This window comes from Trichomycterus rosablanca, chromosome 10 (genome assembly GCF_030014385.1).
Source record: "Trichomycterus rosablanca isolate fTriRos1 chromosome 10, fTriRos1.hap1, whole genome shotgun sequence".
NCBI classification, from domain to species: domain Eukaryota; kingdom Metazoa; phylum Chordata; class Actinopteri; order Siluriformes; family Trichomycteridae; genus Trichomycterus; species Trichomycterus rosablanca.
The window spans coordinates 1,430,436-1,457,500 of NC_085997.1; the positions used below are offsets into that span (position 1 = coordinate 1,430,436).

At 41.0% G+C, this 27,065-nt stretch overlaps 1 protein-coding gene across 3 annotated transcripts in view; it reads right to left on the reverse strand.

Moving 5' to 3' along the window:
• The window catches only part of jmjd1cb (jumonji domain containing 1Cb), a 112,174-nt gene continuing 85,109 nt past the window's right edge, over window positions 1-27,065 (reverse strand). For all 3 annotated transcript variants that reach the window (XM_063002682.1, XM_063002683.1, XM_063002684.1), the window contains exons 12-27: window positions 26,688-26,889; window positions 25,308-25,522; window positions 25,065-25,217; window positions 22,349-22,438; window positions 21,802-21,926; window positions 21,278-21,491; window positions 12,174-12,382; window positions 11,768-12,046; window positions 9,733-9,901; window positions 9,557-9,647; window positions 9,326-9,456; window positions 7,797-7,919; window positions 6,571-6,710; window positions 4,841-5,017; window positions 3,821-3,952; window positions 1-910 (exon numbers count right to left, since the gene is read on the reverse strand). In XM_063002682.1, the coding sequence (XP_062858752.1) occupies window positions 821-910; window positions 3,821-3,952; window positions 4,841-5,017; window positions 6,571-6,710; window positions 7,797-7,919; window positions 9,326-9,456; window positions 9,557-9,647; window positions 9,733-9,901; window positions 11,768-12,046; window positions 12,174-12,382; window positions 21,278-21,491; window positions 21,802-21,926; window positions 22,349-22,438; window positions 25,065-25,217; window positions 25,308-25,522; window positions 26,688-26,889 (2,540 nt within the window). In that variant the 3' untranslated portion in view covers window positions 1-820. The remainder of the gene's footprint in view (window positions 911-3,820; window positions 3,953-4,840; window positions 5,018-6,570; window positions 6,711-7,796; window positions 7,920-9,325; window positions 9,457-9,556; window positions 9,648-9,732; window positions 9,902-11,767; window positions 12,047-12,173; window positions 12,383-21,277; window positions 21,492-21,801; window positions 21,927-22,348; window positions 22,439-25,064; window positions 25,218-25,307; window positions 25,523-26,687; window positions 26,890-27,065) is intronic.

Sequence of the window (27,065 nt, forward strand, 5' to 3'; positions counted from 1 at the left end):
TCTGATAAATCCATTTTAATGGAAAATGTAAAACCATTTGAACTTCAATGTACAAAGCATGTAACACTTGCACTTTTAAAATATGAAATCGAAGCAAACCGTGTTTGTTTTTTTTCTAAAAAAATACATCAGTGAATGTTTATATATGTATATATTTACACAGCATAGTAAGTCTTTCATTTTTTAATCATTATTAACTTCAAAACTTCACCATAGTAAATTTAAAAAAGGACAATTTTCTTAAATAAATTACAACTTTTTCTTATCGTAAATGTCTCCATTGTACAGTGAATACTTCTTTAATAAAAGGCTGAAGTGTTTAATCATTTAGGCTTTTCTTTACATCATATAACTTTACAATGTTTACAAGAGTTTGGCAGGTTTTTTTTTTTGTAAGATATGGCATGAGGACTGCAAATTCAGCGACGGTTCCCAAAAGTACAGGCAATAGCTGGTGTTCGGATCCCTCTCACAGTTAGCGACGCGACGTGACGTGACGCCACGGGATCCCGATTAGCAAACTGTACAAGTCACATTTACACTGGAGCCGGAACGCGAGACGTGCGTCCGAAAATAAATACAAGGTTTTTTTTTTCACAGAAGGAGCGGAAAGAACAAACACAAACCGAAGAACAGACGAACAAATACGAGACGAAGGTTCTGGATCATCCTGAAGCGTTCGGGTTATACTGCTGCGGCGTCAGTAACCAATAAATAGCGTCTGTCTGTTTCTTGTCTCTTAGAGTTTGCTTGGCACTGGAGGTTCACGACGTGAGGGTTAGTGTGCGTAATGAGGGCGAGCCGGCGGCGTGAGGGCGGGTCATGAGTTGGCCTCCTCGTCCTCCTCGGCGCTGCAGCGCTTTAACGTTCCCACGGCGTTCTTCACGCAGTGGTAAAAGATGTTTTTGACCTGAAAGTGAGAGCGAGAGACACAGAGAGAGAGAGGGAGAGAGAGAGAGAGAGAGGCCGTCAGTGACATTATGGATTCCAGCCAGACTCTGACTCATGCACTTAAAATAGTCTGAACAGACGGCCGAGAGGAGAGAGCTGAAATACTAAATCACACAGCGGCTCATTAATGGATGACGTGCACTCAGGAAAGAGCGAGTGTCGCTACAGTAAAGAAAAACATCTATTAGCGCTTGTGTGCTCGGCGTGAGCTGTTTACAGGCTGATGGCTTCTACGGGACGAGCTCTTAAAGGTGAAAAACAAGGAGAAAGCCGAGTGCTAATGCACACGCCGAAACTGAAGAGGATGGAAAATAAACGTCTGATCTGAAAAGCATCCTGCAGTTTGGATTAGTGTATGATGTCGTTCACTGTGAGCTGGTAAGAGCAACGATATCTGAGTTACAGGGGTTTGAATCCCAGGTTGGGCTCACAAATACTGAAGGTGCGGGGCGCTACATGAATCTAATTATCAAGAGGACACATCAGCGCACTCTTAGTCACAGTCGCCTTCCGCTGTACCAACTGTTTAACGCCGTCAGCAAAAACTGTATTCGGCTGAGCTCGTAGCCACCGACGCGCCGCTGCTTTCACGCCATCATCACATGAGAATCTTCTTCCCCTTAAAGCTTCCTTGAGCGTCCGAAAAGATGGAAATCCAAAAAGACGGAGCTCTATAAATCCGGACTATAAGCGTCTCTCAGACTCCTCCTCCACCCTCATCGCTTATAACCACATTATAAAAGTGAGGAAACTTATTAAGGAACCCTAGTAGGTTCGTTTGGGCCACAAAAACGCCTCCAGTCCGTTTCCCATCTGCACGAAATACCAAACTGATAATAAAACCTGACGTATCACTTCAATTTCACTTCCACGAGTACTCTGTTACCCCTCTTCCACCGACGCGGCACGGAGCCCGTTCCGGTTCCCGAACTTGTCTTTGAACCACCAGAAAAAAGAGGTTCCAGACAGCGAACCAGCGGGCCAATCTGGCACCACGGAATACTTGTTTTTTTAGCCCGAACCGTACAGCATAGCGACAGCAACAATGGCGTCTCGTATGGAGCTTGTCGCTGCATTTTTATCTTTTAAACTTCACCTGATTACATTTTGAGGCAGTTTGCCGCTGATATTTTCAAAGCGCCTTCAAAAAGATGAACTGTGTGATATTACGAGATAAAAGTGACCCGGACAGAACGGAAAACGCTTAACGTAAAAAATAAAGCGTGAAGCTTTTTCAACTCCCCGAGCTGCATAAACACACGTGAAGTAAATCCAGCTGAACACAGATACACGTGGTGTTTTAGAGTGGATTTGATGTTTATTTCACACAGATGTTTGTTCGTGTCGTGGAACTTTAATGATGTTTCACCGCTGGAGTCGAGCGCTGAGCAAATCGGCTATTTGTGCCGAGAGTCGCGGTGAGAGTGAAGCACAAAACGCTTCTCACGTCAATAAACTAAAGAAAACAACAACTGAGACGAACACGCCACGTCTTCTTATCACCGATAGTTAGATCGCTGCTTTTTACATAAAAACGAACATCTGTAACAGCAGCACAAATGCTCGCACATAATCCACACACTCCACCATGATATCACTGCTCTTAACTTCGTTAAGTAACGCCCACCGATGATGACGCTGCTTGGTTCTCAATAACTGGTGGAAACGCGCGTCGGTTCACTACAGAACACCAAGGTTCAGAGAAACCTGAACAGAACCGGCTCAAGAACCAGGGTTTTTTTTGGTGGAAAAGGGGTAACAGTACGCTGGAGTTATTCACACCCTGGGTTGTCTGGTAGAAAAAAGCCTTAATCTTGTCTGCAGAGAAGGATCTGTGAATGTGATAACACTGAGAAAAATAAACATCCTTATATACTTTCATCTGTGAGCTTGTTGGACAGTGGAGGATTTCAGCGTTAACACAGACAGTAACTGGTCTAAATCGGCTTGAACTGGGTTTTGGACGTCATACGATGCAACTGACGCACTTCCTATCACGTATTCTTGGAATTTCGGAACAGGACTACTGGCCCTAACCATTCCCTAAGCATATCTACACGTTCTAGTAGTAATTAATTATGTATTAATACTTCTAGGGTTAATTAACATTTGTCTCTCATAGATCTTAGGTTGAAAAGCAGGAAAAGCAGAAAAATATTAATAATTAAGTAAACTTGTATGCGAACGCCCCCTTGTGGAGGCTTTATGTTACATCTTGTATAGAGGGAGTAAGATGTGTTGTTTGTGTTGCCTGGATTGCGTAAAAAATCATGAACAAAACCATTATTTTTCTCCTAGACCCCCCTGTGTTCCAAAAAAAATATCCAGGACCCCCCTCAACACGGGATATGATATTATTCTTACTCTTTCAGCGAGGATGACACAAGGGTCGGTGCTCTTGCTCATGGAAAATTCAATAAACTGCTATTTTCTGATTGTGGTTGATGTAGCTTGTTTACTTCTGGTGAACGGGTGGTAGGAGCTTCCTCACCTGGGTCTGCTTCAGCGGGATCTGCATCAGCAACTGAATCTGAACCTTTTATAGTCGCCGTATGTTGATTTTTGCACTTTTGTGGTGGCGAATCACATATGTGTCCATTCTCAGGACATCGAGACATCATTAGAGATCTTATATATGCCGATAGGTGTGATTTTTTTATACTATTCTTAATTAAATGGAACTGGACGCCCCTCTAGGCTCACTGACGCCCCTGGGTGAGATGTGCTGCTCTACACGGTGTGTTTAATCTGACGCAAATTGTCATCACGCCAGCCCACTGCTATCGACCGCTCGGGCGCCCATACAGACGTGATTGGCACTTTGTCAGGTGGTGGAGGTGGAGGGGTGCTCCGGTGTGGAGGCTCTTACCTGTAGCTTATCTTCGTAGTTGATTTCCTCCTTGGAGGAGCGCAGCTCCTGGGTTAAGTGGAACGAGTGCACCACGTGCTCCGGAGACACGAAGTCGTTAATCACCTGAACGCAGCTGTGCAGATTCTGCACCTGTAGAGGTGAGGAGGAGAAACCAGGCGTGTGTGGGACCGTCATACAACACGCAACACGCAGAACACGCAGTAAACACCTTCGTTCATCTTCTCCTGAACACGTTTATTCATTTAACATTCTCATCTACAGGGACTTCGGGTCGTTTATTCACTTTAGGAATTCATAACCTACAGCGAGAAGGGCATGGGTTTGAGCTTGGGCTGGGTGACCAGGGTCCCTGTGTCTGTGTGGGTCTCCTCCAGGTGCACAAATCCAAACACATGCAGTCAGGAAATTTGGAGCTACTGGAAATGACCCTACGTGTGAGTGTGTGTGTGTGTGTGTGTGTGTGCTCTGTGATGGACTGGTGACCTGTCAGGCATGTATCCAGCATTTCTCCCAAAGAACTAGACCCACTGTGACCCTGACCAGGATAAAGTGGTATCAAAACAACAAGTACTATGACTGTATATATTGTCCAAGCAATTGAAGGTAAGGGCCTCGCTCAAGGGCCCAACGATGGCAACCTGGCAGTGGTGGGGCTTGAACCAGCAACCTGTCGATTACTGGTTAACCTTAACCACTAGGTTACTTTTAATTCACTATCATTACTGTGATTAGGTGTGTTACACTAGCACACAACTTCTGAGATCCGGGTTCGAATCCCAGCAATTTTACACAGATATGATTGGCTGTGCCTGATGGGGGATGGATTGGCGCTCTGTTCAGGGTGTTTCACCTTGCGCCCAGCGTTTCCCGAAGGAACTGGACCCTGACCAGTCTAATCGATCGATGTAAATGAAATAAAAAGAATATAACAGTGTATGTAGGCGGTACTTTTATATAATGTGGTAAATAATTGATGAAAGGAATCGACTCCATTGAATGAATCCTGGTGAGTCTGACCTGGTGTAGGGCTCCAGCCGGGATGAGGACAGAGTCCCCCAGAAACTGGACGATGGTGCAGCCCTGTACGCCGTGTTCCTCCTGCAGACGCTGCCTCAGCTTGCGGCTCAGGTACCAGCCCGGCTCCCGGGTCGGGTCGTGCTCCGGGGGGATCTCCACACCCTGCTCTTTAGCGATCTGTTCGGCATCGGACATAAAACGTGATCGGTTATGAGGGGTACGACAATGTCAGTTTGATCAATGAAAAGCATTTAAGATCCTGTAAGTATGTAAGTATGTTTTTAAGTGCCACAAATAATGAAAAAAATAATAATAATGGAGCTATTTGTCGTCTGCTTAGTGTTTGTTTTCAATGGATGGAAGCATTTTGAGCTTAATATGATCATAAACATGTAATAGCACCTTAAACACAACAGAAATGTAAGAATTTAAAAGAAACGAGGGCTCATCAGTGATGCTCATCCTTTATTTAATGTATATTCATATTAATTAGGGATGTAACGATGCACCACACGACAGTTAAAAATCGATTCACATGTGTAACGGTTCAAACCGGTTTTACATGTGTAATGAATCGATATTCACTTTAAACAGCAGAGGGCGCCGGCGCTATTCACCTCGCCTGGTTGACGTCACTACGGGGTTGCCAGGTTCAGAATTTTCCAGCCAAATTTATTTATGTGAGGATACTTTCTTTATTTATATTATTCATTTATTTATTTCATGTGGGATTTATTTCATTTCAAAAATGGAAATGTGCAGCATTGTTTTGCATAGTTTGTACCTACCTCAGAAATAAAAGGTCATTCATTATTTAATTATTTAGCTAAATAAAAGATAAGCACAAATACAGTATTTTATTTAATTTAATAATAATAAATAATAAAAGGAAACGTTTTAAAAATCTGGAAAAAATCGTATCGTGAACCCAGTATCGTGAATCACATCGCATCGTGGGTAGAGTGTATCGTTACATCCCTAATATTAATACATTAGAAATGCTAGTTTAGCCCTAGATCCAGACTAAATTGGACTTGGAGTGGTGAGTTTTCAGCATTCAGCGGACGCTTTTTATCCAAAGTGACTTACAGTACAGGGACAGTATACAGTCTAAGCTATTGAGGGCCCAACAGTGGCAACCTGGCAGTGGTGGGGCTTGAACCAGCGACCTTTTGGCTATTAGTCTAGTTCCTTAACCACTAGGCTACAACTGCTCTTATATCGAAATAGTTTTGACCGCACATAATGCAAGCAATTCCTAATAAGTAGCCTCACAGCCGTTCGCCTCGTGAATACAGTTTGTCCGTACCAGACGGCCACCCCTACGAGACGTGTGGCTGATGTAAGGCAGCTCGGATTTCCACTCGGTCTTTAATTGCTTGGTGTAAAGGAAAGGTCAGACTGAGGAGAGCGAGGCGAGACAGAAGACTTGATTTAGGGAAGGACGGTGATTAAACCGTTTTAAAAGGACTTGAGGTTAGAAATGAGATTAAAAAGGGGAATAAACGGCAAAGGACGGCTTTAATGGAACTTATATAAAGGGGACAAAGTGACCCGTCTACACAGACGCATTTCACGTCATCCTGCACTCCCGAGAAGAGGGCGTGTCTCAATCCTTAGCTCCCCTAAAATGCTCCTACTGAGGCGCCTTAATCCTGAGTGATGATCTGACTGAATGACGAGGGAGCGTCCGAATCCTCTCGCATCTGATCAGGTAGGTGGTAAATCACCTTGTGCAAGAACTCCTTCACTTTCTCCACATCTTTGCTGGTGTAGACGTGCCACAGCGCACCGGGCATCTCGCTCGAGTCTTTCAGTCTCTTCTTCACGTTGTCGTCGAGATCCTCCTCCTCCAGCCACTTCAGAACTCCTGACAGCGGGTGGCACAAACGCGTGAATATGTTAAAGTACAAATACACGGTACTACGTGGCACAGATTAAAATACAACAAGCTTGGGCATCCTGGTTTGATGTAGCGGAGGATGTAGCGTTTAAAAATACATTCTGACGAGGAGAGGAGAGTGTGTGGGTGTCGGCTTTTTTAATGCATTCGCTTATGTAGCAGCCTGGGAGACGGAGCACTGTAAATAAATCTGGGCCGACATAGAAGAACAGAGAACGTTGTGGAGACGGAGTACAGATCAGGTGTGGTGCCAGGCTGCAAATCTGGCAAGACTAGAACTCGCCACTCCAAAAATACTTGTTTCTACACTCACTGTCCATTTTATCAGCTCCACTTACCATATAGAAGCACTTTGTAGTTCTACAATTACTAACTGTAGTTTATCTGTTTCTCTGTATGCTTTGTTACCCCCCTTTCGCCCTGTTCTTCATGGTCAGGACCCCCACAGGACCCCCACAGAGCAGGTATTATTTAGGTGGTGGATCATTCTCAGCACTGTTAGTGTGTGTTGTGCTGAAGTTTTTAAACACCGTGTCCACTCACTGTCCACTCTATCAGACACTCCTACCTAGTCGGTCCACCTTGTAGATGTAAAGTCAGAGACGATCGCTCATCTATTGCTGCTGTTTGAGTCGCTCATCTTCTAGACCTTCATCAGTGGGCACAGGACGCTGCCCACGGGGCGCTGTTGGGTGGATATTTTTGGTTGGTGGACTATTCTCAGTCCAGCAGTGACAGTGAGGTGTTTAAAACCTCCACTCATACCAGCACAACACACACTAACACACCAGCACCATGTCAGTGTCACTGCAGTGCTGAGAATCATCCAACACCTAAATAATACCTGCTCTGTGGTGGTCCTGTGGGGGTCCTGACCATTGAAGAACAGGGTGAAAGGGGGTAACAAAGCATGTAGAGAAACAGATGGACTACAGTCAGTAATTGTAGAACTACAAAGTGCTTTTATATGGTAAGTGGAGCTGATAGAAACAAGGAGGTGGTTTTAATGCTATGGCTGACACGATTGCGCAATACATCGTAGGAAGGTCGTACCTGTTTTGGAGAGGACGCCGTTGCCTTTGGCTACGCCCACGTAAACGAGCACGCTGACCACATCGGACACCTCCATGTGCAGGTTGGCGGTGCCGAAATCCTGCTCCTGAGATGCTGCCACACCTAAAGCAACAAAAGAAACCACGCCTGCTTAGGACCTAGAGTCAGGAATTGATTCATTAGCGCAATTTGTTCCACCTGCATGCATGAATAACACGTTTAAGGACACAGTTTGTGCGTGCACTGTGCTGGCTTTAGTGTTTGTAGTAGTACGGGGCGAATAATTGAAAAAAAAAAAATGATATTAAAACAGCATTTAACAATATTCAACAATATTTAATTTTTATTATAGAATTTTTGTCCAATTTCTGCACCTTCCTGCAGCTCTTTAAGTCAGTCCTGCACTTCAAGCTGTTATCTGTGCACAGACTTGCTAAATGTATGTAGTACATTCATTAAAATATAAATAGATCGGTTCGAATCTCAGCTCTGCTACCGGCAGGCTTGGGCGCCTACACGGACGACGATTGGCTCGCTCGTAAGGGATGCAATTATGACCTCTGCTGGCTGATCGATGGCGCTGCACAGAGACGCGGGATAACGGAGATCGATAATGGAGACTCTCCGTGCGCGATACGGATCTCCGTATGAACCTGCGTGGTGCAGGGGAAACGTGGGACACGTGTCGGAGGTGTATATATATATATATATATTAGAGATGCATGAGTACCGATACTGGTGTCGGGTATTTGCCCGATACCGCGCTCATTAACTCGTACTCGTACTCGCAGACGAGGCTCCGATACTAAACATCCGATACCGTGTGCCTAGTGCACGTTGCTGCGTTATGCCCGGTTCACACTACACGATTTTTTCCCAGATTTTCGCTAAGTGTGAACTATCCAACAACTCCATCCGACCGGCTCGCCGAGCGCTCGAGTTTTCTAGCACGTCAGGTATCTGATCTCAGATGTGCGACTGGGAACGAGTGACATGTCGAACAGCCAATGAGAACGCAGGATACGGTGCGAGGGGAAACGCAGGAGAGGAGTGTAAACCGGTGGGACGGGGGGATGATATAGTTTATATCAGAATACATCAGCACACACACACACGTCTTACAGTATTTCTGACCTGATCGTTCTCTACAGAACAAAACAACAAAACACCAACATTGCAAAATTATTTATTAACCTCCAACTCACTACAGAACGATCCATGCTGCTCGTGTTGCCAAATCCACTCAGATTCATTTATTTTTCCTCCTTGATTTCATCACGTCAGCGCACAAACACTTTGATCTCTCGCTACTTGTTGACGTGCATTTTTGGACGTGTTATCATTAAACTTCTCGTCACTTCTCACGTGTTTTTGTTTAAAAAAAAAAGGGTATTCTAAATAGGTATCGGTATCGATATCGGCAAGTACAAAAATACATGTACTCGTACTCGTACTCGGTTGGGAAAAAATGGTATCGATGCATCCCTAATATATATATATAAACGTAGGTGAGGAGCGCTAGAGCGTACCGTATGCGCAGCAGAGACGAGGGCCTAGGTCAGGTCTCACAAAGAACGAGGGCAGGTGGGATGCCAGGTTTAGGTTCCCCTCCGGGTCCGAATACTCGGGCAGAGGAAGGTTCCTCATCAGATCGTCATACCTACACACACACACACACACACACACACACATAAGATTCACTCTTGCATGGTATATCATTGCTTGCTTCTATATGTGATCATACACATTTTAACACGTACCTGGAGGGCATCAGGGCCATGAACTCCTCTCCGGACGGCCAGTCTTTCAGTCGGTACACGATGCCCTCGCCATCCTTACATTTGGGCCGTTCTGTAGGGAGTAAAGACACGGCGGCTTAGACACTGAACGGCAACGATTAGTGTCCTGTCAGTGACCGTTCTTGATGTTCACTCACTCGTCAGGTCCTCGAAGCCGTCCCAGAATTCCTTGATGCCCGAGTTGGATACCACGCCGTCTTTGCAGTTCATGAGGTCCCCCTGGTGGTCGGCGAACTCGCTGCTGAACGCTTCGGCCTTCCACAGGCTGGCGTTGAGCTTCTTGTGCACCCCTGAGACCAGAACAGGCTGGAAAACACCACGGAGGAAATGGACTTTTAATGACATCCAGAATCACTCTGGAAAATCTGAGGCCTGCTGGAAGAAGATGAAGCCGAACCGCTTCGACGCGCTCACAGCGTCATAACATGATACACGCGAATCGCTTCCACTATCATAGAACTATCATGGCATGTCCGGACACGCAGACGCGGACATATAACGTATGAACACCTCCGTGTGCTCGATGTGCAAACATGCGTCTGTTTGAAGGCAGCTGTGTGCACAGCTGGCTGTGGTCGGCGAGCATGCGTGCGCCGTGTTTTATTAAAGCTGCATGTTTCCTGTGGAGCTGAAACTCGCAGCATGTCGAGTCATGAAGCAGGAAGAGAGAATAAAGAAAATTCGACGAAAACAAACTGATCCAAACACACACGAATGATGGAGCAGCTACACGCTAAAATCGCAAACACAGGCTGTTCTGCTTCAGTATGGAGTCTGACTGCATGGTAATCTCTACACACGTGGATCTGTGTGTTATGTATGATGTATTGTATATGATGTATATATAGATATGGCTATATCGACCCAATTCAGTGTGCAATACTCATCACTCTACTTAAATGGTCACTTTAATATTTAATCCATATTTAATTTGTGCCATACACTGTTTATCTGGAACTGCACTTTTACTTTTATTCATTCATTTTTCATCACTCATCATTAATATCTGTCTGTCTGTCTGTCTGTCTGTCTGTCTGTCTGTCTGTCTGTCTATCTATCTATCTATCTATCTATCATATATATACATATATGTCTATCTATCTGTGTCTGTCTGTCTGTCTATCTATCTGTCTGTCTGTGTCTATCTATCTGTCTGTCTGTCTGTCTGTCTGTCTGTGTCTATCTATCTATCTATCTATCTATCTATCTATCTATCTATCTATGTGTCTGTCTGTCTGTGTCTATCTATCTGTCTGTCTGTATGTCTGTGTCTATCTATCCATCTATCTAAATGTCTGTCTGTCTGTGTCTGTCTGTCTGTCTGTGTCTATCTATCTATCTATCTATCTATCTATCTATCTATCTATCTATCTATGTGTCTGTCTGTCTGTGTCTATCTATCTGTCTGTCTGTATGTATGTCTGTGTCTATCTATCTATCTATCTATCTATCTATCTATCTATCTATCTATCTATCTGTCTGTCTGTCTGTCTGTCTGTATGTCTGTGTCTATCTATCCATCTATCTATATGTCTGTCTGTCTGTCTGTCTGTGTCTGTCTGTGTCTATCTATCTATCTATCTATCTGTCTATCTATCTATCTATCTATCTGTCTGTCTATCTATCTATCTATCTATCTATCTATCTATCTATCTATCTATCTATCTATCTATCTGTCTGTCTATATGTCTGTATGTCTGTGTCTATCTATCCATCTATCTATATGTCTGTCTGTCTGTCTGTCTGTATGTCTGTCTATCTATCCATCTATCTATATGTCTGTCTGTCTGTCTGTCTGTCTGTCTGTCTGTGTCTGTCTGTGTCTGTCTATCTATCTATCTATTCATCCATCCATCATGTTTACTACTGGCTGCCGTCTCTTAGGGCTAAACTGGTCCAGCTCTCAACTATTTACGTTCATCCTACCGTAAAACACATCCTGAATATCCTGAATGCCCAAAAATATAAAAGAAAAAGACAAAGACTGTCCACGCCCAAACATAATACAGAAATAATCCTCAAATTCCTCAATAACAAAAGACTAAAAGCATAAAGTACATATAATATATATAATATAAGACCAATAAAACAAGCACAGTGAATATAAACATGCAGATAATGCCACTCTAGCTGTACGCGTAAACATACGTAATATAACGAGGCGTGTCTCACCTGCCCCTGCCTCCAGCACTCCCTGAACACTTTCCAGTTGTTGGTGTTGCGATGGTCCTTGAGCCACAGCAGCCGGCGCTCGTACAGCCAGCAGTAGGGGATGTCCGGGTACTGCTCGGGCGCCTCCTCTGGTGCTTTCTTCTTCTCCGTTTTGACCTCCTCCTGGGGTTTGGTCTTCAGGCTTGGCTTGATGCCGCGGTCCGCCGGGATCTTGTTCTCCACCACCGACGCGATGATGTCGTCCAGAATGTTGGGCATGGTGCGTCCACTCTTCCCCGTCTGAGGAGGAAGGAAAGAAACGGGGGGGGGGGGGGTTATTGTGGGGTATATACAGTATATATCAGCACATCTGGCTAATTCCCATCGATCGTGTGTGTGTTGTGCGTGCCGGGTGCGTCTGTGTGACCTGTGAGGCGGAGGAGTACACCGGGGCGAAGGCGATGCCGGCGTCCGTGGAGCCCAGGCGCAGTTTTCCCGCCGTGGTGGTGAGCAGGTCTCTCAGCGTGGAGCCTTGCTCGGTGCTGTTCGCCACCAGAGCTTTACAGTGCAGAGTCTCCAGGGGGTCGGCGTGCTCCTTCTCCTCCTTCACCTTCACCACGGCCGACTCCTTGTTTTCTGCGGGAAGAGACGCCGGACGTGGTAAAGAAAACGCTGCGGTCTGAAATGCGACACGTGAACTGCGTAACTGCAAGCAATTGAGGGTTGAGGGCATTGCTTTAGCGGCAACTTTGTAGTCGTGGGGCTTGATCCAAGAACCTTCTAACCTCCTAGTTCTGTTTGAAAGAAGCCCATTACTGATAATGGGTTACTGACCATGTTTACCATAAAACTGACCATTACTGACCATGTTTACCATAAAACTGACCATTGCTGATCATGTTTACCATAAAACTGACCATTACTGACCATGTTTACCATAAAACTGACAACTGCTGATCGTGTTTACCATAAAACTGACCATTACTGACCATGTTTACCATAAAACTGACCATTACCGATCATGTTTACCATAAAACTGACCATGTTTACCATAAAACTGACAGTTACTGACCATGTTTACCATAAAACTGACAACTGCTGATCGTGTTTACCATAAAACTGACCATTACTGACCATGTTTACCATAAAACTGACCATTACTGACCATGTTTACCATAAAACTGATCATATTTACCATAAAACCAACCATTACTGATCATATTTACCATAAAACTGACCATTGCTGATCATGTTTACCATATAAACTGACCATTACTGACCATGTTTACCATAAACTAACCATTGCTGATCATGTTTACCATAAAACTGACCATTACTGACCATGTTTACCATAAACTAACCATTACTGATCATGTTTACCATAAAACTGACCATTGCTGATCATGTTTACCATAAAACTGACCATTACTGATCATGTTTACCATAAAACTGACCATTGCTGATCATGTTTACCATAAAACTGACCATTGCTGATCATGTTTACCATATAAACTGACCATTACTGACCATGTTTACCATAAACTAACCATTACTGATCATGTTTACCATAAAACTGACCATTGCTGATCATGTTTACCATAAAACTGACCATTACTGATCATGTTTACCATAAAACTGACCATTGCTGATCATGTTTACCATAAAACTGACCATTGCTGATCATGTTTACCATATAAACTGACCATTACTGACCATGTTTACCATAAACTAACCATTGCTGATCATGTTTACCATAAAACTGACCATTACTGATCATGTTTACCATAAAACTGACCATGTTTACCATAAAACTGACCATTACTGACCATGTTTACCATAAAACTGACCATTACCGATCATGTTTACCATAAAACTGACCATGTTTACCATAAAACTGACAGTTACTGACCATGTTTACCATAAAACTGACAACTGCTGATCGTGTTTACCATAAAACTGACCATTACTGACCATGTTTACCATAAAACTGACCATTACTGACCATGTTTACCATAAAACTGACCATTACTGATCATATTTACCATAAAACCGACCATTACTGACCATGTTTACCATAAAACCGACCATTACTGACCATGTTTACCATAAAACTGACCATTACTGATCATATTTACCATAAAACCGACCATTACTGACCATGTTTACCATAAACTAACCATTGCTGATCATGTTTACCATAAAACTGACCATTGCTGATCATATTTACCATAAAACTGACCATTACTGATCATGTTTACCATAAAACTGACAACTGCTGATCGTGTTTACCATAAAACTGACCATTGCTGATCATGTTTACCATAAAACTGACCATTGCTGATCATGTTTACCATAAAACTGACCATTGCTGATCATGTTTACCATAAAACTGACCATTACTGACCATGTTTACCATAAAACTGACAACTGCTGATCGTGTTTACCATAAAACTGACCATTACTGACCATGTTTACCATAAAACTGACCATTACCGATCATGTTTACCATAAAACTGACCATGTTTACCATAAAACTGACAGTTACTGACCATGTTTACCATAAAACTGACAACTGCTGATCGTGTTTACCATAAAACTGACCATTACTGACCATGTTTACCATAAAACTGACCATTACTGACCATGTTTACCATAAAACTGATCATATTTACCATAAAACCAACCATTACTGATCATATTTACCATAAAACTGACCATTGCTGATCATGTTTACCATATAAACTGACCATTACTGACCATGTTTACCATAAACTAACCATTGCTGATCATGTTTACCATAAAACTGACCATTACTGACCATGTTTACCATAAACTAACCATTACTGATCATGTTTACCATAAAACTGACCATTGCTGATCATGTTTACCATAAAACTGACCATTACTGATCATGTTTACCATAAAACTGACCATTGCTGATCATGTTTACCATAAAACTGACCATTGCTGATCATGTTTACCATATAAACTGACCATTACTGACCATGTTTACCATAAACTAACCATTGCTGATCATGTTTACCATAAAACTGACCATTACTGATCATGTTTACCATAAAACTGACCATGTTTACCATAAAACTGACCATTACTGACCATGTTTACCATAAAACTGACCATTACCGATCATGTTTACCATAAAACTGACCATGTTTACCATAAAACTGACAGTTACTGACCATGTTTACCATAAAACTGACAACTGCTGATCGTGTTTACCATAAAACTGACCATTACTGACCATGTTTACCATAAAACTGACCATTACTGACCATGTTTACCATAAAACTGACAACTGCTGATCGTGTTTACCATAAAACTGACCATTACTGATCATGTTTACCATAAAACTGACAATTGCTGATCATGTTTACCATAAAGCTGACCATTACTGACCATGTTTACCATAAAACTGATCATTACTGACCATGTTTACCATAAAACTGACAATTGCTGATCATGTTTACCATAAAACTGACCATTACCGATCATGTTTACCATAAAACTGACCATTGCTGATCATGTTTACCATAAAACTGACCATTACTGACCATGTTTACCATAAAACTGACAATTGCTGATCATGTTTACCATAAAACTGACCATTACTGACCATGTTTACCATAAAACTGACCATTACCGATCATGTTTACCATAAAACTGACCATTAATGACCATGTTTAGCATAAAACTGACCATTGCTGATCATGTTTACCATAAAACTGACCATTGCTGATCATGTTTACCATAAAACTGACCATTACTGACCATGTTTACCATAAAACTGACCATTACTGACCATGTTTACCATAAAACTGACAACTGCTGATCGTGTTTACCATAAAACTGACCATTACTGACCATGTTTACCATAAAACTGACCATTACCGATCATGTTTACCATAAAACTGACCATGTTTACCATAAAACTGACAGTTACTGACCATGTTTACCATAAAACTGACAACTGCTGATCGTGTTTACCATAAAACTGACCATTACTGACCATGTTTACCCTAAAACTGACCATTACTGACCATGTTTACCATAAAACTGATCATATTTACCATAAAACCAACCATTACTGATCATATTTACCATAAAACTGACCATTGCTGATCATGTTTACCATATAAACTGACCATTACTGACCATGTTTACCATAAACTAACCATTGCTGATCATGTTTACCATAAAACTGACCATTACTGACCATGTTTACCATAAACTAACCATTACTGATCATGTTTACCATAAAACTGACCATTGCTGATCATGTTTACCATAAAACTGACCATTACTGATCATGTTTACCATATAAACTGACCATTACTGACCATGTTTACCATAAACTAACCATTACTGATCATGTTTACCATAAAACTGACCATTGCTGATCATGTTTACCATAAAACTGACCATTGCTGATCATGTTTACCATATAAACTGACCATTACTGACCATGTTTACCATAAACTAACCATTGCTGATCATGTTTACCATAAAACTGACCATTGCTGATCATGTTTACCATAAAACTGACCATGTTTACCATAAAACTGACCATTACTGACCATGTTTACCATAAAACTGACCATTACCGATCATGTTTACCATAAAACTGACCATGTTTACCATAAAACTGACAGTTACTGACCATGTTTACCATAAAACTGACAGTTACTGACCATGTTTACCATAAAACTGACCATTACTGATCATATTTACCATAAAACCGACCATTACTGACCATGTTTACCATAAACTAACCATTGCTGATCGTGTTTACCATAAAACTGACCATTACTGACCATGTTTACCATAAAACTGACCATTACTGACCATGTTTACCATAAAACTGACAACTGCTGATCGTGTTTACCATAAAACTGACCATTAATGATCATGTTTACCATAAAACTGACAATTGCTGATCATGTTTACCATAAAACTGACCATTACTGATCATGTTTACCATAAAACTGACAATTGCTGATCATGTTTACCATAAAACTGACAATTGCTGATCATGTTTACCATAAAACTGACCATTACTGACCATGTTTACCATAAAACTGACCATTACTGACCATGTTTACCATAAAACTGACCATTACTGATCATATTTACCATAAAACCGACCATTACTGACCATGTTTACCATAAACTAACCATTGCTGATCGTGTTTACCATAAAACTGACCATTACTGACCATGTTTACCATAAAACTGACCATTACTGACCATGTTTACCATAAAACTGACAACTGCTGATCGTGTTTACCATAAAACTGACCATTACTGATCATGTTTACCATAAAACTGACAATTGCTGATCATGTTTACCATAAAACTGACCATTACTGATCATGTTTACCATAAAACTGACCATTACTGACCATGTTTACCATAAAACTGACCATTACCGATCATGTTTACCATAAAACTGACCATGTTTACCATAAAACTGACAGTTACTGACCATGTTTACCATAAAACTGACAACTGCTGATCGTGTTTACCATAAAACTGACCATTACTGACCATGTTTACCATAAAACTGACCATTACTGACCATGTTTACCATAAAACTGACAACTGCTGATCGTGTTTACCATAAAACTGACCATTACTGATCATGTTTACCATAAAACTGACAATTGCTGATCATGTTTACCATAAAGCTGACCATTACTGACCATGTTTACCATAAAACTGATCATTACTGACCATGTTTACCATAAAACTGACAATTGCTGATCATGTTTACCATAAAACTGACCATTACCGATCATGTTTACCATAAAACTGACCATTGCTGATCATGTTTACCATAAAACTGACCATTACTGACCATGTTTACCATAAAACTGACAATTGCTGATCATGTTTACCATAAAACTGACCATTACTGACCATGTTTACCATAAAACTGACCATTACCGATCATGTTTACCATAAAACTGACCATTAATGACCATGTTTAGCATAAAACTGACCATTGCTGATCATGTTTACCATAAAACTGACCATTGCTGATCATGTTTACCATAAAACTGACCATTACTGACCATGTTTACCATAAAACTGACCATTACTGACCATGTTTACCATAAAACTGACAACTGCTGATCGTGTTTACCATAAAACTGACCATTACTGACCATGTTTACCATAAAACTGACCATTACCGATCATGTTTACCATAAAACTGACCATGTTTACCATAAAACTGACAGTTACTGACCATGTTTACCATAAAACTGACAACTGCTGATCGTGTTTACCATAAAACTGACCATTACTGACCATGTTTACCCTAAAACTGACCATTACTGACCATGTTTACCATAAAACTGATCATATTTACCATAAAACCAACCATTACTGATCATATTTACCATAAAACTGACCATTGCTGATCATGTTTACCATATAAACTGACCATTACTGACCATGTTTACCATAAACTAACCATTGCTGATCATGTTTACCATAAAACTGACCATTACTGACCATGTTTACCATAAACTAACCATTACTGATCATGTTTACCATAAAACTGACCATTGCTGATCATGTTTACCATAAAACTGACCATTACTGATCATGTTTACCATATAAACTGACCATTACTGACCATGTTTACCATAAACTAACCATTACTGATCATGTTTACCATAAAACTGACCATTGCTGATCATGTTTACCATAAAACTGACCATTGCTGATCATGTTTACCATATAAACTGACCATTACTGACCATGTTTACCATAAACTAACCATTGCTGATCATGTTTACCATAAAACTGACCATTGCTGATCATGTTTACCATAAAACTGACCATTACTGATCATGTTTACCATAAAACTGACCATGTTTACCATAAAACTGACCATTACTGACCATGTTTACCATAAAACTGACCATTACCGATCATGTTTACCATAAAACTGACCATGTTTACCATAAAACTGACAGTTACTGACCATGTTTACCATAAAACTGACAGTTACTGACCATGTTTACCATAAAACTGACCATTACTGATCATATTTACCATAAAACTGACCATTACTGACCATGTTTACCATAAACTAACCATTGCTGATCGTGTTTACCATAAAACTGACCATTACTGACCATGTTTACCATAAAACTGACCATTACTGACCATGTTTACCATAAAACTGACAACTGCTGATCGTGTTTACCATAAAACTGACCATTAATGATCATGTTTACCATAAAACTGACAATTGCTGATCATGTTTACCATAAAACTGACCATTACTGATCATGTTTACCATAAAACTGACAATTGCTGATCATGTTTACCATAAAACTGACAATTGCTGATCATGTTTACCATAAAACTGACCATTACTGACCATGTTTACCATAAAACTGACCATTACTGACCATGTTTACCATAAAACTGACCATTACTGATCATATTTACCATAAAACCGACCATTACTGACCATGTTTACCATAAACTAACCATTGCTGATCGTGTTTACCATAAAACTGACCATTACTGACCATGTTTACCATAAAACTGACCATTACTGACCATGTTTACCATAAAACTGACAACTGCTGATCGTGTTTACCATAAAACTGACCATTACTGATCATGTTTACCATAAAACTGACAATTGCTGATCATGTTTACCATAAAACTGACCATTACTGATCATGTTTACCATAAAACTGACCATTACTGATCATGTTTACCATAAAACTGACAATTGCTGATCATGTTTACCATAAAACTGACCATTACTGACCATGTTTACCATAAAACTGATCATTACTGACCATGTTTACCATAAAACTGACAATTGCTGATCATGTTTACCATAAAACTGACCATTACCGATCATGTTTACCATAAAACTGACCATTGCTGATCATGTTTACCATAAAACTGACCATTACTGACCATGTTTACCATAAAACTGACAATTGCTGATCATGTTTACCATAAAACTGACCATTACTGACCATGTTTACCATAAAACTGACCATTACCGATCATGTTTACCATAAAACTGACCATTACTGACCATGTTTAGCATAAAACTGACCATTGCTGATCATGTTTACCATAAAACTGACCATTACCGATCATGTTTACCATAAAACTGACCATTGCTGATCATGTTTACCATAAAACTGACCATTACTGACCATGTTTACCATAAAACTGACCATTACTGACCATGTTTACCATAAAACTGACAATTGCTGATCATGTTTACCATAAAACTGACCATTGCTGATCATGTTTACCATAAAACTGACCGTTACTGATCATGTTTACCATAAAACTGACAATTGCTGATCATGTTTACCATAAAACTGACCATTACTGACCATGTTTACCATAAAACTGACCATTACTGACCATGTTTACCATAAAACTGACAATTGCTGATCATGTTTACCATAAAACTGACCATTACTGACCATGTTTACCATATAACTGACAATACCGATCATGTTTACCATAAAACTGACCATTACTGACCATGTTTACCATAAAACTGACCATTGCTGATCATGTTTACCATAAAACTGATCATGTTTACCATAAAACTGACCATTACTGACCATGTTTACCATAAACTAACCCTTACAGATCATATTTACCATAAAACTGACCATTACTAATCATGTTTACCATAAAACTGACCATTACTGATCATGTTTACCATAAAACTGATCATGTTTACCATAAAACTGACCATTACTGACCATGTTTACCATAAACTAACCCTTACAGATCATATTTACCATAAAACTGACCATTACTAATCATGTTTACCATAAAACTAACCCTTACAGATCATATTTACCATAAAACTGACCCTTACTGATCATATTTACCATAAAACTGACCATTACTGATCATGTTTACCATAAAACTGATCATGTTTACCATAAAACTGACCATTACTGACCATGTTTACCATAAACTAACCCTTACAGATCATATTTACCATAAAACTGACCCTTACTAATCATGTTTACCATTAAACCAACCCTTACTGATCATATTTACCATAAAACTGACCATTACTGATCATGTTTACCATAAAACTGACCGTTGCTTATCATATTTACTATAAAACTGACCGTTACTGATCATATTTACTATAAAACTGACCCTTACTGATCATATTTACCATAAAACTGACCGTTACTGATCATATTTACTATAAAACTGACCCTTACTGATCAGTCGGGCCAGTGATAGCTCAGTGGTTAAGGTACTGGACTAGTAAACAGAAGGTTGCCGGTTCAAGCCCCGCCACCACCAAGTTGCCACTGTTGGGTCCCTGAGCAAGGCCCTTAACCCTCAATTGCTCATTATGTTCCGCTCACTGTGTAAGTCGCTTTGGATAAAAGCGTCTGCTAAATGCTGAAAATGTAAATGATCATATTTCCTATAAAACTGACCCTTACTGATCATGTTCACCATTATAGCTCTCACACTCACCTTTCTTCTCCTCGCGTGACTTCTGCTCGGCCAGATCGGCCAGAAAGTGCAGCGGCGACTGGGACTCGGGCGGCGTGAGCTTGCTGTCGGTGCTGCTGTCGCTGGCTGGACTGCTGCCCCCGTTGGCCTCCACCTTTTGGCCCAGGTTGTGCTGGCCGGCCTCGGGCTTGCACAGCGAGAGCTTGTTGCTGTGGTTCAGTACGTTCTGGAGGACCTGAGGGAGAACATGCAGAGATGCGCTGTATATTACGACATGAAATCGACTGCAGTTCATGACTGGCTGCTTTACCCCCAGTGACCGGACCCGCCGTGACCCTGACCAGGATTGGGGCATGAAAATTATATAAAATAAGTACAAAGTGGATATTTGGGAATATACTGACATTACGTTTGATATGTGACTGTAAACAACGCCATGAGCGGCTTGGTGTGGGTGCAGCGGTGTCCCGAGGACGTTTAATGTCTGCTATTAAAACGTGTGTGTGTGTGTGTGTGTGTGTGCGTGTGAGTGTGTGTGTACAGACCTGCGACACGCCGTTGGTCGACGGCAGCTTGTTGAGAATGTTCTGCTTGCTGGAACATGTGCAGTGTGCTTTGATGCCAAACTTCTCCCTGAGCATGTGCATGGAATTCACCAGGTCCATCAAGACTGCAACAAAACACACACACACACACACACACACACGTTTTACGCCGCTTCTTTTCTCTTTTCCTTTCATTCTGAGCGGTGATTTGCTGGAGAGAAGTGAGCGGCGTGCAGCAGAGGTCGGTGGGAGTTGAATTCGGCATGTGAGAGAACCGAAGTGCGCACGGGGTGGACCTGGCGCCGTGTCAAGTATGCATTAAACACACAAAGCATTGCTTTGTTCCATACACACTGGGATAAAGGAATAACTGGGGGTACGGGGGTGCTGCGGTGTGTGTGTGTGTGTGTGTGTGTGGATGAACTCATTTTATTATCGTCGACCAGATCTGCTGCTTTTTCCTCTTAGTTCTGAAAGACGAACAATACTGAAAACAGGATGTGTGTGTGTGTGTGTGTGTGTGTGTGAGGGCAGACTGGCTTCCTACCCGTTCCTGGAATAATCTGCGTCGGCATCAGGTGCTTGTGATCGTGCGGCTGTCCCTTGACGCACTTCAGCCAGGCGTACAGCTCTTTGTCTGCGGAGGAATAAAAGGAACGTTAATCGCGGTTTTATTTGTAAATAAATGCAGAATATAGAAGAACAGAGCGGCTCTGGAGTGAAGATGCGCTGATGTTCTGATGTTTATTACTCCAAACAACAAGCGGAACACAAACATGACTCGGCAGAAATGATCCCGGGGTTTAAAGCGGCCTCGCTGCAGGATTTGGCTCGCTGCGGACGGACGGACGGGTTTATTTTCCACAGCCATGGCAACCCGTGGGTCATTTCCATGGTAGGACGCGGCAGTGATGGGTCTGCGTCATTGTTTCCAGACTACTAATCTGCTTCTTATTTTGCTCTGTGATCTAGATCAGGGTTTTTAAAAGCCTGTAATGGACGGGATAAACTTAGTTCGGCTTGTTGTGCTGCGAATCGAATGGAAATGAGCTTGTTTACTCCCACGGACAAGAAAAGAGGCTGAAAAGGAGAAAATATCACCCGTTTCTTCCCACGTACTCACAAAAATTACGCGAGGACGTAATATCGGCGTGCTTTTTCTCCCCAAAGCTGGTAGAGAGTCCCCGGGATCTGGGTTTGATTCTGTATTCGGGTAGTTCTCTTACTTTCTTAATGTAAACGAGGGTATAAACAGCTGAACCCACGACAGAGCGGACTGTTCACGCCTTGTTTTGATGATAATAAAGATATAAGTTGTCATAGTGATGCTCGTCGGGTTAAAGGTTCTGTTCCGAATAATCAGAAGTGGCCGTTTGTAACGTAACGTATCTTTTAATACTGATGTGGATCCCCACCCTGGTTGAGGAGAGCCGAGACTGACACGAGACGCGTACGGTAGCCGACTGACCATGTTTACCATAAAACTGACCCTTACTGATCATGTTTACCATAAAACCGACAATTTCTGATCCTATTTACCCTAAAACTGACAATATTTACCATAAACTAACCATTACTGATCATGTTTACCATAAAACTGAACATTACTGATCATGTTTACCATAAAACTGACAATATCTACCATTACTGATCATGTTTACCATAAAACTGACAATATTTACCATAAACTAACCATTACTGATCATGTTTACCATAAAACTGAACATTACTGATCATGTTTACCATAAAACTAACCATTACTGATCATATTTACCATAAAACTGACAATATTTACCATAAACTAACCATTACTGATCATGTTTACCATAAAACTGACCATTACTGATCATATTTACCCTAAAACTGACAATATTTACCATAAACTAACCATTACTGATCATGTTTACCATAAAACTGACCATTACTGATGTTTACCATAAAACTGACAAAACTGATCATGTTTACCATAAAACTGACCATTACTGATCATATTTGCCATAAAACTGACAATATTTACCATAAACTAACCATTACTAATAATGTTTACCATAAAACTGACCCTTACTGACCATGTTTACCATAAAACTGACCCTTACTGATCATGTTTACCATAAAATTGACCATTACTGAACATATTTACCATAAAAATTACCATTACTGATCATGTTTACCATAAAACTGACCTTAACTAATCATGTTTACCATAAAACTGACCATAACCAATCATGTTTACCATAAAACTGACCATTACTGATCATATTTGCCATAAAACTGACAATATTTACCATAAACTAACCATTACTAATAATGTTTACCATAAAACTGACCCTTACTGACCATGTTTACCATAAAACTGACCCTTACTGACCATGTTTACCATAAAACTGACCATTACTGAACATATTTACCATAAAAATTACCATTACTGATCATGTTTACTATAAAACTGACCATAACTAATCATGTTTACCATAAAACTGACCATAACCAATCATGTTTACCATAAAACTGACCATTACTGCATTACTGATCATGTTTACCATTAAAGCTCTCAGACTTTTTCATCGTTTCACCTGCGCGAGGTCGAGTTCATATGTGGATCAGCTTTGTGTACGGAGAGACACGCCCTGATCATCGCATTATCCCTCGACTCTGTGCAGGCGCCATTGCATCAGCCTGTTTTACCCTGTATGAACAACATGGATGGCAGAGCTGAGATTCGAACCGATGGATTGTCAGCTCCGTGTTTCACCGCTGCCTTAGTTAACCGTCTAGAGACAGTGGTAGCTATCAACTGGACCATGAACTGAAAGCTTTCCATCAAAAGCTACCCCAGCTTTGCCATGCAGCCGCTGTTGGGCCCTTGAGCGAGGCCCTTAAACCTCTCTGTACAAGGGGTGCCGTACAAGCTGGAATATGCGAAGACGTATATATGTATATGACAAAGCAAAGCATTCTCTACTAAACGCTGATGTGGAAACACCGCCATCTGGTGGAGGGATGCGAGATGCGGTCACTTCACGGTCACAGAAGCGACATGCATTGTGGGAGATGCAGTTTATGTACAATTGCGTATTTTAAGACACGTGGTCTACATGATCGTCAAATTCATGAGCAGTCAGAGTAATCAGTACTAGTAATGAACTACTAGTTACTATAAAATAACCCGGACTATGTGACCCCCCCCCATCTTTGGTGGGTAAGCTGGTGTGACCTGGCATGACCTCCAGAATGCAAGTGAACATTTCAAGACAGCGACTGACCCTTGGAGCTCTTCTTCTCCTTGGCCTTGTAGCAGTCCAAACACACCACGAATCCGCATTTCTGGCAGACCCAGTGCATGTTGAAGAGCGTGGCTTCGCATGCGTCGCAGCTCTCGCGCACTCCCCGTACCGCCCGCTTCCAGGCGATCTTGGCTGCAAGGCAAAGCAAAACCCCAAAGATATTTAAGGGTTTCTGGGGTTTTTAATAGGGTTTCACTACAGCATGATGTCATTTCAACCTACTTTCTTTTTTGATCCACGTGACGGCGGTCTTCTCGGTCGTGACGAGCTGGCAGAACTTGTCCCCGATGTAGCTGAGGATGTATTTGGAGGTCTCGGGGTCCAAGCCCATGTCCTCGTAGGCGTCCGGGACCCAGAGGTTCAGAGCCTCCTCGTCGTGCTGGTCGGGGGCGGAGAAGCCGTCGATCCGGATCACTCCGTTCTTACTGTACGAAAGGCTGATGATAAAGAACAACGATAAAGAACATAATGATAAAGAACATAGCAATAAAAAACAACGATAAAAAACATAACGATAAAGAACGTAACGATAAAGAACATAACGATAAAGAACGTAACGATAAAGAACATAACAATAAAGAACGTAACGATAAAGAACATAACGATAAAAAACAAAACGATAAAGAACATAACGATAAAGAACAACGATAAAGAACGTAACGATAAAGAACATAATGATAAAAAACAAAACGATAAAAAACAACGATAAAGAACAACGATAAAGAACATAACGATAAAGAACAAAACAATAAAGAACGTAACGATAAAGAACATAACAATAAAAAACAAAACGATAAAGAACAAAATGATAAAAAACATAACGATAAACAACAAAACGATAAAGAACCTAACGATAAAAAACATAACGATAAAGAACATAACGATAAAAAACAAAATGATAAAGAACAACGATAAAAAACAACGATAAAGAACATAATGATAAAAAACATAACGATAAAGAACGTAACGATAAAGAACATACCGATAAAAAACAAAACGATAAAGAACAAAACGATAAAAAACATAACGATAAACAACAAAACGATAAAGAACATAACGATAAAGAACATAACGATAAAGAACATAACAATAAAGAACGTAATGATAAAGAACATAACGATAAAAAACAAAACGATAAAAAACAACGATAAACAACAAAACGATAAAGAACATAATGATAAAGAACATAACGATAAAGAACGTAGCAATAAAGAACATAACGATAAAGAACATAACGATAAACAACAAAACGATAAAGAACATAACGATAAACAACAAAACGATAAAGAACATAATGATAAAGAACATAATGATAAAGAACATAACGATAAAGAACATAATGATAAAGAACAACGATAAAGAACAAAACGATAAAGAACATAATGATAAAGAACATAACGATAAAGAACAAAACGATAAAAAACAACGATAAACAACATAACGATAAACAACATAACGATAAACAACATAATGATAAAGAACATAACGATAAAGAACATAACGATAAAGAACATAACGATAAAGAACATCTCTCCAGCACTGGTGACACTAGCTTTAGCTTTAGCTTTAGGTAACTGTGCCGCCCTCGTCAGCGGCTCTTACCGACGGAAATAGTAGAAGCGGCAGAAGACGGGCGAGTGCGTGGGCTCCTCTCCCTTCTTGGTGCGGATGGAGCGGCACTCGCGGCACTTCTGCAGGTTGGGGCCGATCTCGGAGCACGAGTCGTCCTGCAGGAAGGACTCGCCCGTCTGCTTCAGCTTCTTCACCTTCCTCCAGTCCTTCAGCACGGAGCGAGGGATACCGTCTACACACACACACACACACACACACACACACACACCATGAAACCATGTGAGTGAGAACCAGAATTTGTAGGAACTATGAGAGTAGGAACCAGGGTTTGTAGGAACCATGAGAGTAAGAACTAGAGTTTGTAGGAACCATATGAGTAAGAACCAGAGTTTGTAGGAACCAGGTGAG